Below are 18,017 nucleotides of genomic sequence, written 5' to 3'. Positions count from 1 at the left end.
CACAACACTTCATGGGCACTGTCATGGTGAATCTCAACAGTCAATTGGATGATACCCAGTACTTGGCAGCAAGTGTGAGATTAGAGCAGTTTAGTTTAGGTGAGGTGGAAAGACTACTGAACTCTGCATGACATCATGGCTTAGGAAGGGATCAAGGATATATAAAAAGGTAAGCTGAGCATGAGCATTAAATCTTCTGGTCGCTGACATGTTATAACGGGACTCTGCCACAGACTCCTGCCTGTATATATAATTACCCTGTGTTACAGCCTATAAGCTGAGACTATATTGAAAAATCTACCATTTCCCTTTTAGGTTATCTTCACTGGAATTTTTAACAACAACTGAACAAATTATTCAGACAGGCAGAAGTAAAATGCAGAGCTAGTAACTGAATCCCAAACCTTGAAAGTTTGGTAGTATCACGGACTTAAAGAATAAATGTTCTGGGGAAATGTGTACAAAGGAGAGGAGGATAAGCAAAGCACATTTAATAGCACACTCTGCTCACTTTCCATCATGTCCCTGTAATTGGAATAGAACAAGAACCTTCTATTTTCCTTGTCCTTAATGAAATCTTGACCACATTCCTAACTCAAAGACAATGCATAACATGACCACTAGTGGACCCTTGCTCATTGATTCAAACCAGGTACACTGATCCAAATTCACTGAGTTGAATTTCACCCTCAGTCATGAGACATTGGAACAAGGTGCCTTGAGGAACATCAGCTCTACTCCATCTGCATCACCCACATGTGGGAGAAAGAATTAGAGGGTGGTGCACCCATTCCAGACTAACTACAGGCATTGTAGCTGATTCCAGGGCATATGGAAAAATGCCTCTAGAATTTTGTTTTTAACTTAGAGGCCCACTTTTTAAAATGTACAGTCCAAATTCTTCCCAATAGGTGGCATAGATCACAGTGCCTGGTTAGACATTAGGATACCCAGTATTTATACAATTCATTTCTAAAAGGTGTCTTAAGAAAGAGATTCCATAATACATACCTCGTCTTCGGTTTCTGCAATTTACCTGAAATGTAAAGAAAAGAAAACAGTCTGTGGCTTAGGTCATGATGAGTTCTGTTTACATGGGTCCTTGAAACACATATGAACATGATATAATGCCAATCAAAGTGGGAAAGAGTCTTCAAATAAAAGACTCTGCTTTAGTATATATGATGGTGTCACAAAAGAACTGGGGTTCCTCACTTGTACCTCTTCCCACTTTTGCTGGTTCCCACACCAGATCAAGAGGCACTATCTGTTTGGTCTCTGCTGCGTGTTCCCTAAGCCACACTGCAACATGCTGGAGCATCTTTATGATCCTGCTATGAAATTAACCCTGCCACAATGTAGCTTCAATTATTTACACTAATGCTCATGTATTAAAAGTCTAACCACCTACAACCCCACACTAGACATAAGAAGCTTGCTCCATATGACTGTTGTGGAACATACTGCATGGAAATTGAGGGGATCTGAAGTGCCTGACAACTTCTAAACCAAAACTTTAAGTTTTATCTAAAGAGAACCTTTTTTCTCCAGAAGAAAAGGCCTGCTCACAAGACTGATAATTAACACTGGATGCTTTGATGCTCTATTCAGTTTGGAACAGGCTGGTACAATTCTTCTTCTCCCCTTCCTAAGCTAACTCTCTAATACCCATGATGCCTGCTCAGTTTTGTTGTTCAGTGGGATATCCTCTGAAACGTAAGATCACTAAAGTAACCTTTCTATTTTAGAGAGAAAAAGGCTCTCTTACCTCCGACGAATTTTCTTCTGTCATTGTGCGGCCATCTCGTCTAAGTGTGTTTTCATCATTTTCCGGTATTACTAGGGGGACAGAAAGTCATGAGCTTGCAGACTGTCAGCTCTTGGTCCTGCTTCCTACCTATGTAGCATCTTTGCTTGATGTGGGTAAAAGTGCATGGACTTAGGACATGTGACTAGACCTACTGAACAGGATGGTTGGGCAGCTGCTGAACCGTCTTCCCTTGAAGGAAATTAAAGCAGAGAAAGACCAGGAGAGATATGAGTAAGAGATTTGTTGCATTTCTAGACAGTGGACACCCAAAGCAACATAAAATAATCTGTCTTTGATTGTGTATTGTTAAATTAACATTTTCACATGTATTCTGTTTGGAGGGCCACTTGTGAGGTCTCGTTTTACGTGTGGAGATCAGTGGATAGCTTGTGGAATCTGTTCCTCCCCTTTTGCCAGGTGTGTCCTGAGTTTCAAATCCAGGTCATCGGGCTTGGAGAAGGCATTGATATCCTTGGAAAGAAGAATTTTTTCCTTCCTTATGGCCAAACTTGTGTTTAATTTGTGTGTGTGTTTACAATTTTTTTTTTTTTTTTTTTGTTTTTCGAGACAGGGTTTCTCTGTGCAGCTTTGCGCCTTTCCTGGAGCTCACTTGGTAGCCCAGGCTGGCCTCCAACTCACAGAGATCCACCCACCTCTGCCTCCCGAGTGCTGGGATTAAAGGCGTGCGCCACCACCGCCCGGCTGTGTTTACAATTTTTATCATTCCAATTTCAGGTAAGAGTTGACAGATGAGGACGGCAGGAATACAATCTTTTATGTAGTAAAAGTCTCACATGAAACTCTCAACTTGGAAAGAAGAGAATCACTATGAAGGAAGCAGCTGTATAGGATGTCAGCATTTTACTCCAAGATCAAAAAACATAAAGAAATTTGCACGGACTAGGAAGAGAATCACAAGCTAAGAGCAGAACTAGAAATACAAAAGAAACTCCAGGACTTAGAAGATGTGTAACGATAGAATGTTGGCAGATAAATGCCTAGTGATATATGAGAGTGCTTTCATTAGCCACTCTCAAGAAAAAACCCCATGAACTACTAGGAGAAGCAAAGACCATTTTGAAAGATGAAATAGGCAACTTTGAATCCAGAGTGACATCCATTCAGCAGGTGTTAGCACATCTGAAAGTTCAGTTGGATGCAAAAATTGTCCATCAACATAACCAGTGAGGCTGGTGAAAAGGATACATATCAGCATGCATTTAAAATATTTGTCTATCTTCTATGGAGCTGTGGGTTGTAGTTTGGTTAACTTTGCTTTACTTCTGGTATATACTAATGAGTGAGTAAATACCAGAGATGCTAGATAACAAGGAGGACCCTAAAAGGGACATGAGGAACGCCCTCAGAAGGGGAAATAGATGAGAAACCTGGGGGTTAGGGTGGGACAATGGAAAGTAGGGATATGGGATCGGGGCATAGGGAAATGGGACGGTTGAGCAGGGAATGGGATGGGTAGCATGGGAGAGCAATGAAAGAGATAACTTGATAGAAGGAGACATCATGGGGATAGGGAGAAACCTGGTCAGGGAAGTTCCCTGGAATCCACAGGCATGACCCAACTTAGATTACTAACAGTTGTGGAAAGGTTGCCTGAGCTAGCCTACCCTGGTGATCAGATTGGTGACTACCCTAACTGTCATAAAGAGCCTTCATCTAGTAACTGATGGAAACAGATGCAGAGAGCCATGGCCAAGCATGTTCAGTGGAAGAGAGGGAAGAGTAATTCTATGAGCAAGGGGCATCAAGACCATGATGGGAAGACAGATACAACTAAACTAAGCTGGTGGGCACTCATGAACTTTGGACCCACAGCTGTGGATCATGCATGGGAATGGACTGGGCCTTTGCCTGGGCAAGACCGTTGTGTAGCTTGGTGTGTTTCATGGCACCCTGACAGTGGGAATAGGATCTATCCCTGGAGCATGAACTGGCTTTTGGAGCCCATTGCCCATGGTAGGGACACCTTGCACAGCCTTGATGAAAGGGGAGAGGTGTGGACCTGCCTCAGCTGAATGTTCTGGGCTTTGCTGACTCTCCATAGGAGGCCATACATTTTTGATGGAGGGGATGAGGGGTAGGCTGGGGGAAAAGACGGGAGAGGGAGGAATGAGGGACAAATTTGTGGTTGCTATGTGAAATGAATAAATAGTTTCCTAAAAAGATGTTTGTCTAGCACACTCAAGCATTGATTTAAATGATAATTTCCATTCTTCAAAGGACTTGGAGGGGAGTTTTAATCATTTCATTTCATTAATGGAAATCTGTGTATTTAACATATATTGCTTCTTTATTTCATATGTTGAGAAGGAGACAATATTCATGTTCCATTTATATCATAAGTATATCAATTTTAGTAGGTTCATGTGATATTCATAAAATCAGCTAAACCATAACAATGAGAACTTTAGATTTACTAAACATTGTGTAGGTAATTGCTTTCTAATGATTGACGGTCTTATGAGTGAAATAAACAATCGAATTGAGCAAGTGAAATGTTACATAAATCAGTTCCAATGCAATAGAGACCCAAGAAAACAATCTCTGCAACGAGCAATGACATGGAAACTCAAGCAAATCATGCAAGTGATTAAGTATCTCAATGGTGGCATGATATTTGCCAATAATTAAACTTTACTACAACTTTAACCACAAATGGTTATGATTTTATTGTAATTGTGCCACATGCCATTCAGATTTCTTGTTCATGGGTATGCATGAATGTGCATGTGTGAGTGTAGTTTTGATAATAGGTGTGGATTAGATGCATTTGCTTGGTTGCAGGTAAGTGTTCCTGTGCATGGATGTGAGAGGAGGGTGTGGACTATCCTGCATTAGTCCACACACTCAGTTACCACCTGCCCTCCATTCTGATCCCCTAGTGTCAGAACCCTCACTGGTGGTATTGGCAGGGGTCATCCTCCATAGTCCTTCTTGCCTAGCTTTATGAAGGACCCTCAACCTAATGCCAATTCAGGTATGGACACAAGCAAGTGCCCCATACCCAGGCTCTCTGGAGTATTCTAAACCTATTCTAAACCTGTTCTATCATAATGTGCTGCCCACCCATGAAGGCCCTCTATTCCCAGACCCAGGCAGATTTATCAACTCTCTTATGAGTCTGAATCACTTCTCTCCTTCCATTCCACCCACCAGCAGGCCCAGACCCAGAAAGGCAGCACATGTGTCAGCCCTTTTGCTGACTGTGACCCATGATACTCACTCTTCACCCTGTGTGACTATGCCACACCAAACAGATTATGGAGGCCAATACTAGGACCATCTTTTGAAATCTCACCCAGGACCCTTAACTCATCCCACCACTTAGTCTCAGACATAAAGTGGTAGCCAGATCCATGAATAGAAGTCATACATTTTTGGCAAGGCCTAGGTGAAGGCCATGTGTTTTGTCTTCAAAAAAGCACTAAAGGTGGATATTTCTCAGAGGCATCTGCCTTTCCATGTAAAAAGAGGGTGTCTGTACATGAGGCTGCCTGCAGCACAGCTACAGACGGGTATAAAGTAGAGACAGTGTCAAGGAAATTAGCAGACATTGCACTAATTGGGGTCAGAGCATTAGGTGTTTGAGAGTTCCAAATGGACCATCAAAAGTCAGTGGTTTGGCTTTGTCACTTTCCATAAATTTTGGGACAACTTTTTCAGGTTTTTTTTTAATGTAATTTAGTTGTTCTTTTACACTAATCTGATTAGGAGACCTTTCCTAGCTGATTTTAGACTCAACTCTTCCCTCTCTTTTTTCATATTCAAGTGTATCAGCTGTTCAACAGCAAGGTTTCTCCTCTACCCACAAGGCAAGGGCATGAGTCAGATAACCTATTAAGATTCAACCGTCTTTCTGGGCATGCAGTCTCCAGAGAAGGTTTCTGTTTTGTCTTCTTCTCTCCAAGTTGTCTTGTGACTCTGATGAGCTTAGTGAGGGAGAGAAAATTATGGAATAAAAGAGACATGGGACATAAGAGACTCAGTTGGGCATTCTTTTGAGCAATGTTTCAATGTTCCCAGGTAGAAAGGATATCACACACCTTGATGCATTACCAGGTGCAGTGTCTACAGGACCCATGATCCCAGAGGAATGCACCAGAGAAGGGAGGAAGAAGATAATGGGGGTAGAGACTGCTCCTAGATCTAGGAGGGACACCTTGCTCAGAAGCAATAACTGTTGAGTTTAAGGAGAGGAGACACAATGTATTAAGGCTACTGAGATTGTCTGTGAGAAGGAGCCAAGCCCAGAGTTGTTCAATGAGACAATGCAGAAGATCAGACAGACTTGTAAAGATCAAAGTCCATCAACCTACCAAAGAGATGAGAGCCTGGAGGAAACACACTCCTCAGATATGAACTCATTGCCGCCCAAAGACCACCATGTCAGATACTCCAGGAGAAAGTCATAAATATACAAACATAGAGGACAGACACAGCCTGTAGCAAGATGTGTGCCAAGAAGGTTGCTCCCCAATTGCTCATGTCCTTCAGCTCTTGGAACATGGATATTAGCTTATGGGAACTTCCTAAGACACCCTCAGTATCTTGGAATCAGAATCAAGAATGCATGAAAAAGAGCCAAGGCAGGGGTCAGAGATCAGATCCCTGCTCACTCATAAGGTCAGAGGCTCAAGGATGAAGGACAAGTCTCTGACCTCCTTTACACTTCAGTCATCCTGCATGGCAGTCCAGGATGAGGCACATAGGCTGGAAATGAGCTACACATTAACACTAGGCCCTTCCTTGCCAGTATATTGCAGATTTGGTCGTTGTGTCAGACTAAACAGCCATTTTACCCAGCAGTCTACACTGTTGGTGCCACGTGAAGCAGGAGTTAAAAGTGAACAGAGGACTATGCATGGACTGCTACAAGTCCTGAAGGAAGAAATGGAAGGGCTCTGTTCTTCCTTTATCATTGGGCTTACTCTGCTAGACTATCACCTACAGGTTCCTTAGAGTACAAGAGAGAATACTGTTCCTCCCCAGACACAGTGGATCTATCACAGGTAAGGACACAAAGTGAACACAACACTTCATGGGCACTGTCATGGTGAATCTCAACAGTCAATTGGATGATACCCAGTACTGGGCAGCAAGTGTGAGATTAGAGCAGTTTAGGTTAGGTGAGGTGGAAAGACTACTGAACTCTGCATGACATCATGGCTTAGGAAGGGATCAAGGATATATAAAAAGGTAAGCTGAGCATGAGCATTAAATCTTCTGGTCGCTGACATGTTATAACGGGACTCTGCCACAGATTCCTGCCTGTATATATAATTACCCTGTGTTACAGTCTATAAGCTGAGACTATATTGAAAATGTACCATTTCCCTTTTAGGTTATCTTCACAAGATTTTGTGACAACAACTGAATAAATTATCCAGGCAGGCATAGTTACAATGCAGAGCTAGTAAGTCCATCCCAAACCGTGAATTATTGGTAGTATCACAGACTTAAAACAGTAAATGTTCTGAGGAAATGTGTACCAATGAGAGGATAAGCAAAGCACATTAAATAGCACACTCTGCTCACTTTCCATTATGTCCTTGTAACAGGAACAGAACAGATACCTCCTATTTTTGTTGTCCTTAATGAAATCTTTACCCCATTGCTAACTGAAAAAACAATGCATAACATGACCACTAGTGGACTCTTGCTCATTGGATCATACCTGGAACATTGTTATCTAAGGTGAATCTCACCCTCTGTCATGAGATGCTAGAACTTTGCCAGGTTCCTTTTAGGAACATCAGCTCTACTCCATCTGCATTACCCACATGTGGGAGAAAGGATTAAGGGTGATTCACCTATTCCTGTCTACAGCAGGTGAAGCCACCCTGACTCATACTAATGAGCCTCAGTTTCCAACAGTTCATGCTATTGAATGAGAGCCAAAGGTGACATCAGATGCATTTTAAAATCTGTAGTTGTGTTTACATTGAAGACTTAGATATATTGGAATTATCCTACATAGGGAAATAGTCTTAAGCTTCTCTTTAGATTTACATATAAAGAAAATGATTATCACCACATTACACAACTGGACAGAATTACAGAATTCACAACATACCTTTTTCATTAGGAATTTCTATAGAATAAAATTTACAGATTTCTGGTGTCATCACATCTGTATGCGGTATTGCTTCTCTCTGCTGAATTCTCTTCAATAAAGGAGAAACTGGGAATGCATCGAGAATAGAGTTTCATGTCAGCCTCATGGCAGAAAAACAGAGGAAACTAACAACTGTGTGTTTGTACATTTGATCTGATTGCTTGTTTCCGGGTACAGTCATCAGAGTGAGATTGTGCTTCAGGAGGATCACTGAATAGTGTACAACCAGTTAAGCATTACATGAACATGACAAGTAAAAGCTAATTTATGTGGCAATGCAGAAGGAAGTGCCCCATGACTGAACACACTTTGTGAGTGTGGTGTCAGAGCAGAGTGGTATCACTCTAATCCTTCTTAGAGCCCATGACACCTTTGCAATGGCTCCATTCACCAGCTGCTCACTAAGACCCTAAGAATTTCTTAAGGACTACCCACAGGACTCACTAAGCTAATACAGATCTTTGTAATATATACTATAGGAAAAAGCACAGGCATTCAGAAGTGCCCTGTGATGTCTGTGAGATACCAGAAGACTTCAGCTACACAGGAGTAACTGAATTCAGACAAACTGTTTCATTTACTCTAGAACACTGGAGAACTGTTATTCTTCATTCTTTGACTGCCCCTTATATAGTAGTACATCTCATGGACAATGTATGGCATTGTCCATGGGAGGTAGGAAGGTAAGAAGCTTTGAAAACTTGTGACATTTCACACAATGGAGCAGTAACAGCTGCATTTGTGTGCCAGTGACGACCTCTCCTGACAGAAACAACTGACAGGAGACATGCTCTGCAGGCAGTCCCTGACTCCAAGTGTGAGCTACCTCCCAAATGAGCTGTGGGATTCCTGGATCAGTAAACAGCACCTTCCTCTATCATCCTCAACCTGTCACCGGCCTCTCAGTGACTGAGTCTGAACCTCGGGAACAAAATTGGGAGGATACCAATGCTTCCAGGCTCCAAGTCAATCTAAACCAAGCTGTCACGTGGAGGATGGGAGGAAAGGAAACTCTTTTAATCTCACCAAACCTGGATAAACCCTCTACAGGAAGAGGCTGGAAAAGCAGCCTGGTGCCATTGTAGGTGACAGATGTCCCCTGAAACTGTGTGGACAGTCTGAACTGAGTTCAGCTAAAAGAATGGTAGTCTACACAGGCTACATGTGAGTTTGCAAGGTGCTGTTCATCTTTGCTTCATGAAAGCTCTGTTTCTCCAGAATCTTTTCCCACACACAGACACACGGGCAATGGACGAAGTCCTACTCCCCTCTGTTGTTTTCTTTTCACTTTTTTTCAGAGAAACGGTCTCTGGCCCACAGTGATCTCAATGCCACTTTGTAGAAATAGATGACTTTGAACTTAAAATTCTCCCATCGGCACCTCTGAAGGAGGTTTATAAAGCTATACAACCACAGCACATCTTTTGCATACTGGGAGCTCAAACCCAAGGCCTTAGAAATGGTAGGTATGCAATAACCACATTCTCTCTCAAGAACTAGCTCTTCTTTGCCAAAGGCCTTCATAGCACATGCCTGAGCAAATATACAGAAACCATTTTGCAAATAACGATGCTCTTCTCACTCCTACCTGCTGCCTGTGGTCCCCCTAGTGCTTCCACTCACAGGCAGTATGGACACTGACTACCAGTGAGCAGAAGTCCCCTTGGAGCCCAGAGTCTAGCTCACATTTAAAAACCTGTTGCCAGGAGCTAAGGAGACCAGAGGTTAACATCCCCTGCTGTTCCTGTAGAGGACACAGGTCTGGTTGGTTTCTATCACAGAAAAAACAGCTCAAAACAGTCTATAACTCCAGTTGCTAGTAACCATACAGCTAATTTGAGTCTGCATATGTATCATAGCTACAAATGGTGCACATACATTTATGCAGGTGAACACTTGTATACCCAAAATGAAAATAAATATATCTTTAAAAAACGTCCTTCTGTTAAGAAAATGCTTCAGCACAGATCCAGAGACACGTGGTAACTGGAGTTCCTAGTGGATATTATTGTTTAGATGAGTGTCTCTTTTGTGCTCATGCTAATGTTGTCTATTTACTAAATCTTGTAATTATTTTTTATATATATTACATTTATTTTTGTTCTATTAAAATCGTGATCTTAAATTTGCATGAGAGAATTTTTTAATTTTTCATTTTTTCCCTTTTGTTGGAAACAGATTTTTTCATACAATATTCCTAAATTATAGTTTCATCTCCCCCTGATCCTGCCAGTTCCTCCCAACCCCCCCCCTCATCTGGATGCACTCCCTATCTGTCTCCCACTTGAAATAAAAATTTCTGAAAGAAACAACCAAACATGACAAAAGAAATATAAGAGAAAGCAAAAACAATCATATCTAACTATTTCTTTAAAAAATCTTTCTTTCCTATTTGATACTATAATAAGGACATCATTTCCCACGCCTGTTTCTCAATGAAAACCCTCCTCTATACCCATAAACCTTTCCTTGCCCTCTTTCAAAGCATGGCTACTCTTCTAACTAACTGTTTGTGTGTGTGTGTGTGTGTGTGTGTGTGTGTGTGTGTGTGTGTGTGTGTGTGTGTGTGTGTTCCAAATCAGTACTGTACTGTACTGTAAATCTCTAAGGGAAAAACCTCTGCCACATCACCCCATGCATTGTCTGTCTCCCATTCTCAGATCACTGATCTGACTAGAAGCCTGTGGGCATTCTAACCTTTCATTTTTCTGAATGTCTGTAGGTAGATGAGAAACAATACCCTGGGCATTTGCCTTCTGTGGTAGTAACTACAGGGTCCTGATCTCTGCAGTTTTGACCTATTGAAGGCAGATACTGGGATGTTGCAAGTTAGGGATTACCAAGACCTCGGGCTATAGAAGGTCTCTTGATCTGCATGGACAGCCTCATCATTTACCTCTGTGCCATGGTTTATTCTTCCATAGAGTAGCACACAAACAAATAAATGTACTACATGTGATGGGCTTTGACATATATACTTTAGGTCAAGCGTGTATCCTAATATGGTAATTCAACAGCTTGTCCCTGTAGATTGGACTGAGCAATTGAGATACCTATCTTGGGGAAAACAGATTTAGATGTAGCCTGGTATACACCATTCCAGACTAACTACAGGCATCATAGCTGAATCCAGTGCATATGGACAAATGCCTCCACTATTTTTTTTTTAACTTAGGGGTCCACTTTAAAAAAAAAATACAGTCCAAATGCTCCCAATAGGTGGCATAAATCACAGTGGCTGCTTAGATATAAGGATACCCAGTATTTATAAAATTCATTTGTAAAGGGTGTCTTAAGGAAGAGATTCCATAATACATACTCCTTCTTTGGCTGCGGCAACGCACCTGAAACATAAAAGAAAGAAAACAGTCTGTGGCCTAGGTCATGATGAGTTCTGTTTGCATGGGTCATTGAAACACATATGAACATGATATAATGCCAATCAAAGTGGGAAAGAGTCTTCAAATAAAAGACTCTGCTTTAGTATATATGATGGTGTCACAAAAGAACTGGTGTTCCTCACTTGTACCCCTTCCCACTTTTGCTGGTTCCCACACCAGATCAAGAGGCACTATCTGTTTGGTCTCTGCTGCGTGTTCCCTAAGCCACACTGCAACATGCTGGAGCATCTTTATGATCCTGCTATGAAATTAACCCTGCCACAATGTAGCCTCAATTATTTACACTAATGCTCACGTGTTAAAAGTCTAACCTTCAGCATCCCTACCCTGGACATAGGAAGATTGCTCCATATGACTGTTGTAGAACATACTGCATGGAAATTGAGGGGATCTGAAGTGCCTGACAACTTCTAAACCAAAACTTTAAGTTTTATCTAAGAGGATCTTTTTTCTCCAGAAGAAAAAGCCTGCTCACAAGACTGATAATTAACACTGGATGCTTTGATGCTCTATTCAGTTTGGAACAGGCTGGTACAATTCTTCTTCTCCCCTTCCAAACTAACTCTCTAATACCCATGATGCCTGCTCAGTTTTGTTGTTCAGTGGGATATCCTCTGAAACATAAGATCACTAAAGTAACCTTTCTACTTTAGAGAGAAAAAGGCCCTCTTACCTCCAAGGGATTTTCTTCTGTGCGGCCATCTGGTCTAAGTGTGTCATCATTTTCCGTTAAACCTAGGGGGACAGAAAGTCATGAGCTTGCAGACTGTCAGCTCTTGGTCCTGCTTCCTACCTATGTAGCATCTTTGCTTGATGTGGGTAAAAGTGCATGGACTTAGGACATGTGACTAGACCTACTGAACAGGATGGTTGGGCAGCTGCTGAACCGTCTTCCCTTGAAGGAAATTAAAGCAGAGAAAGACCAGGAGAGATATGAGTAAGAGATTTGTTGCATTTCTAGACAGTGGACACCCAAAGCAACATAAAATAATCTGTCTTTGATTGTGTATTGTTAAATTAACATTTTCACATGTATTCTGTTTAGGGCCACTTGTGAAGTCTCATTTTGGGTGTGGAGGTCAGTGGATAGCTTGTGGGATCTGTTCCTCCCCTTTTGCCAGGTGTGTTCTGAGTTTCAAATCCAGGTCATTGGGCTTAGAGAAGGCATCGATTTCCTTGGAAAGAAGAATTTTATCCTTCCCTGTGGCCAAACTTGTGTTTAAACTTTAGTGTGTGTGTTTACAATTTTTATCATTCCAATTTCAGGTAAGAGTTGACAGATGAGGACGGCAGGAATACAATCTTTTATGTAGTAAAAGTCTCACATGAAACTCTCAACTTGGAAAGAAGAGAATCACTATGAAGGAAGCAGCTGTATAGGATGTCAGCATTTTACTCCAAGATCAAAAAACATAAAGAAATTTGCACGGACTAGGAAGAGAATCACAAGCTAAGAGCAGAACTAGAAATACAAAAGAAACTCCAGGACTTAGAAGATGTGTAACGATAGAATGTTGGCAGATAAATGCCTAGTGATATATGAGAGTGCTTTCATTAGCCACTCTCAAGAAAAAACCCATGAACTACTAGGAGAAGCAAAGACCATTTTGAAAGATGAAATAGGCAACTTTGAATCCAGAGTGACATCCATTCAGCAGGTGTTAGCACATCTGAAAGTTCAGTTGGATGCAAAAATTGTCCATCAACATAACCAGTGAGGCTGGTGAAAAGGAATAACATCAATATGCAAATATTAAAATATTTGTATATCTTATCTGGAGCTGTGGGTTGTAGTTTGGTTACCCTTTTCTTTACTTCTGGTATCCATTTATGAGTGAGTACATACCAGAGAAGCTAGGTAACAAGGAGGACCTAAGAGGGATGCAAGGAATTCCTGGGAGAGGGAAATAGATGAGACTTCCTGAGTGAACTGGGGGTTATGGGGGACAATGGAGGGTAGTTGTATGGGATGTGAGCATAGGGGAATGGGATGGTGGAACTGGAACAGGGGCAGAGTGGGAGAGCAATGAAAGAGATATCTTGATAGAGGGAGACATTATGGTATGGATAGGGAGAAACCTGGTCAGGGAAGTTCCCAGGAATCCACAGGCATGACCCCAGCTAAGATTACTAGCAATAGTGGAAAGGGTGCCTGAGTTGTCCTACCCTGGTGATCAGATTGGTGAAAAGCCCTAACTGTCATCATAGAGCCTTCAGTGAATAACTGATAGAAACCCATGCAGAGAGCTAAGCACCAGGCTGAGTTCCAGAAGTCCAGTCGATGAGAGGGAAGATTGATTCTATGATCAAGGGGCATCAAGACCATGATGGGAAGACTTACAGAAACAACTGAACCAAGCTAGTGGGAACTCATTAACTCTGGACCCACAGCTGTGGAGCCTTACATGGGACTGTACTGGGCCCTCGGTGGGGGTGAGATATTTGTGTAGCTTGGTGTGTTTCACTGCACCCTGACTGTAGGAATAGGATCTATCCCTGGAGCATGAGCTAGCTTTTTGGAGCCCATTGCCTAATGTGGGACATCTTGCACAGCCTTGATGAAAGGGTGTGGGGCTTGGACCTTCCTCAGCTGAATGTTCTGGGTTTTGCTGACTCTCCATGGGAGGCCATACATTTTTGAAGGAGGAGATGAGTGGTAGGCTGTGGGGAAAGGCTAGAGGCAGAGCAGAAGGGATGAAGGAGGTATCTGTGGTCAATATGTGGAATGAATAAAAAATTTCTTAAAAAGATTTGTCTAGCAAACTCAAGCATTGTTGAAATGATAATTTCCATTCTTCAAAGGACATGGAGAGGAGTTTTAAACATTTCATTTCATTAATGGAAATCTATATATTTAATGTATTTTGCTTCTTTATTTCATATTTTCAGAAGGAGACAATATTTATGTATCCATTTCATATCATAAGTATATCAATTTTAGTGGGTTCATGTGATGTTCATAAAATCAGCTAAACCAACAACGAGAACTTTAGATTTTCTCAATATTGTGTAGGTAATTGCTTTCTAATGATTGACGGTCTTATGAGTGAAATAAACACTCAAATTGAGCAAGTGAAATGTTACATAAATCAGTTCCAATGCAATAGAGACCCAAGGAATCAACAATCTCTGCAATGTGCAATGATCTGGGAATACAAGCAAATCATGCAAGTGATTAAGTTTCCCGATGGTGGCATGATATTTGGCAATAATTGACTTTACTACATCTTTAACCAGAAATGGTTATGAATTTATTGCAATTGTGCCACATGCCATTCAGATTTCTTGTTCATGGGTATGCATGAATGTGCATGTGTGAGTGTAGGTTGATCATAGGTGTGGATTAGATTCATTTGCTTGGCTGCAGGTAAGTGTTCATGCACATGGATGCGAGAGGAGGGTATGCACTATCCTGCATTAGTCGACACACTCAGTTACCACTTGCCCTCCATTCTGATCCCCTAGTGTCAGATCCCTCAGTGGTGGTATTGGCAGGGGTCATCCTCCATTGTCCTTCCTGCCTAGCTTTATGAGGGACCCTCAACCTAATGCCAATTCAGGTATGGACACAGGTAAGTGCCCCATACCCAGCTCTCTGGAGTATTCTAAACCTATTCTAAACCTGTTCTATCATAATGTGCTGCCCACCCATGAAGCCTCTCTATGCCCAGACCCAGGCAGATTTATCAACTCTCTTATGAGTCTGAATCACTTCTCTCCTTCCATTCTACCCACCGGCAGGCCCAGACCCAGAAAGGCAGCACATCTGTCAGCCCTTTTGCTGACTGTGACCCATGATACTCACTCTTCACCCTGTGTGACTATGCCACACCAAACAGGTTATGGAGGCCAATACTAGGACCATCTTTTGAAAGCTCACCCAGGACCCTTAACTCATCCCACCACTTAGTCTCAGACATAAAGTGGTAGCCAGATCCATGCACAGAAGTCGTACATTTTTGGCAAGGCCTAGGTGAAGGCCATGTGTTTTGTCTTCAAAAAAGCACTAAAGGTGGACACTTCTCAGAGGCTTCTGCATTTCCATGCAAAGTGAGGGTGTCTGTACATGAGGGTGCCTGCAGCACAGCTACAGACGGGTATAAAGTAGACACAGTGTCAAGGAAGTTAGCAGACATTGCACTAATTGGGGTCAGAGCATTAGGTGTTTGAGAGTTCCAAATTGACCATCAAAAGTCAGTGGTTTGGCTTTGTCACTTTCCATAAATTTTGGGACAAACTTTTTCAGGTTTTTTTAATGTAATTTAGTTGTTCTTTTACACTAATCTGATTAGGAGACCTTTCCTAGCTGATTTTAGACTCAACTCTTCCCTCTCTTTTTTCATATTCAAGTGTATCAGCTGTTCAACAGCAAGGTTTCACCTCTACCCACAAGGCAAGGGCATGAGTCAGATAACCTATTAAGATTCAACCGTCTTTCTGGGCATGCAGTCTCCAGAGAAGGTTTCTGTTTTGTCTTCTTCTCTCCAAGTTGTCTTGTGACTCTGATGAGCTTAGTGAGGGAGAGAAAATTATGGAATAAAAGAGACATGGGACATAAGAGACTCAGTTGGGCATTCTTTTGAGCAATGTTTCAATGTTCCCAGGTAGAAAGGATATCACACACCTTGATGCATTACCAGGTGCAGTGTCTACAGGACCCATGATCCCAGAGGAATGCACCAGAGAAGGGAGGAAGAAGATAATGGGGGTAGAGACTGCTCCTAGATCTAGGAGGGACACCTTGCTCAGAAGCAATAACTGTTGAGTTTAAGGAGAGGAGACACAATGTATTAAGGCTACTGAGATTGTCTGTGAGAAGGAGCCAAGCCCAGAGTTGTTCAATGAGACAATGCAGAAGATCAGACAGACTTGTAAAGATCAAAGTCCATCAACCTACCAAAGAGATGAGAGCCTGGAGGAAACACACTCCTCAGATATGAACTCATTGCCGCCCAAAGACCACCATGTCAGATACTCCAGGAGAAAGTCATAAATATACAAAACATAGAGGACAGACACAGCCTGTAGCAAGATGTGTGTCAAGAAGGTGGATCCCCAATTGCTCATGTCCTTCAGCCCTTGGAACATGGATATTAGCTTATGGGAACTTCCTAAGACACCATCTGTATCTTGGAATCAGAATCAAGAATGCATGAAAAAGAGCCAAGGTAGGGGTCAGAGATCAGATCCCTGCTCACTCATAAGGTCAGAGGCTCAAGGATGAAGGACACGTCTCTGACCTTCTTTACACCTCAGTCATCCTGCATGGCAGTCCAGGATGAGGTGCATAGGCTGGAAATGAGCTACCCATTAACACTAGTCCTTTCCTTGCCAGTATATAGGAGACGTGGTAGTTCTGTCAGAGTAAACATCCATTTTACCCAGCACTCTACCCTGTTGGTGCCACGTGAAGCAGGAGTTAACAGTGAACAGAGGACTATGCATGGACAAGTCCTGAAGGAAGAAAGGGAAGGGCTCTGTTCTGCCTGCTTCATTGGACCCTAACTGCTAGACTGCTCTTGAATAATCCTTTTGTACACTGTGAATATATGTTGGTGTGATTGGTTTAATAAACAAGCTAAATGGCCAATAGCTGAACAGGTAAAAAGTTAGGTGGGAAAGCCAAATTGAGAATGATGGGATATGGAAGGGTGGTGTCAGAGGAGTTGCCAGCCAGATGCAGAACGAGTCAGACATACCTAATTGGATAGACGTAAAAGCGCTAAGCCTCATGGGAGAATATACATTAATAGGAATGAGTTGTAAGAGCTAGTTAGTAATAAGCCTGAGCTATTGGGTAAACATTTATAATTTATGTTAAAGCTCAATGTGGTTTTTATGAAGCTGCTGCTAGCACCCAGAGAAACTCTGCCTACAATAGACTATCATCTACAGGTTTCTGTGAGTATAAGAGAGAATGTTGTCCTTCACCAGACAGAATGGCTCTATCGTGTTAGTACACAAAGTGAACTCAATACTTCATGGGCACAATCATGGTGAATCTCAACAGTCAAACAGTCAATTGGATGATACCCAATACTGGGCATGGAAGTGTGAGATTATATCTATTAGGTTAGCTGAGGTGGGATGACTAATGAACTCTTCTTGGCATTATTGCTTAAGAAGGTGTGATGGTTATTGCTTGCCAACTTGTTTGCATCTGGAATGAACTAACCCCCCAAAATGGAGGGCATATCTGTGAGGAATTTTTTTCTTAAGTTGAAGTAGGAAGACCCACTTCTAATTTGGATCTTTGGAAGAAATAGGCTGTAATGCCAGTGAAGGAATGCACTTGTTAACAAGACCAGAACAATCAGGCAAAGAGCAAAAGCTTCCTTCTTCCATGTTCTTATATAGGCTTCCAGCAGGAGGTGTGGGCTGGATTAAAGTGTGGCTTCCTGCCTCAAGTTCTCAGTTAAAGGCATGTGTCTTCATGCCTCAATTGCTTGTCTTTTCCCAGCTCAAAAGATCTAGATTAAAGATGTGTCTTCCTACATCAAAGGGGGAAGTGAACAGGAGCTCCCATTCCTAACCAAGAAGCTATCTTCATTGGCAAACTCAAGGGAAAAATCAGTTTTCTCCAATAGAGTCTCATTAGGTATATTAACCACGCTTAAGGGTAGACCCAATGCAAGCATGCAAGCTGTAGATGGCCAACACACAACATACTTAA

General features: G+C 42.0%; 1 protein-coding gene across 1 annotated transcript in view; it reads right to left on the bottom strand.

Annotated features, from left to right (window-relative positions):
• The window catches only part of LOC143268224 (uncharacterized), a 72,581-nt gene that overhangs the window by 38,304 nt on the left and 16,260 nt on the right, over window positions 1–18,017 (bottom strand). The window contains exons 7-11 of the mRNA XM_076549370.1: window positions 12,018–12,079; window positions 11,263–11,287; window positions 7,902–8,009; window positions 1,769–1,839; window positions 1,012–1,036 (exon numbers count right to left, since the gene is read on the bottom strand). Of these exons, the coding sequence (XP_076405485.1) occupies window positions 1,012–1,036; window positions 1,769–1,839; window positions 7,902–8,009; window positions 11,263–11,287; window positions 12,018–12,079 (291 nt within the window). The remainder of the gene's footprint in view (window positions 1–1,011; window positions 1,037–1,768; window positions 1,840–7,901; window positions 8,010–11,262; window positions 11,288–12,017; window positions 12,080–18,017) is intronic.

The sequence above is a fragment of the Peromyscus maniculatus genome, chromosome 12 (assembly GCF_049852395.1).
Source record: "Peromyscus maniculatus bairdii isolate BWxNUB_F1_BW_parent chromosome 12, HU_Pman_BW_mat_3.1, whole genome shotgun sequence".
Classification (NCBI taxonomy): domain Eukaryota; kingdom Metazoa; phylum Chordata; class Mammalia; order Rodentia; family Cricetidae; genus Peromyscus; species Peromyscus maniculatus.
This window is presented reverse-complemented; position numbering and strand designations above follow the sequence as displayed.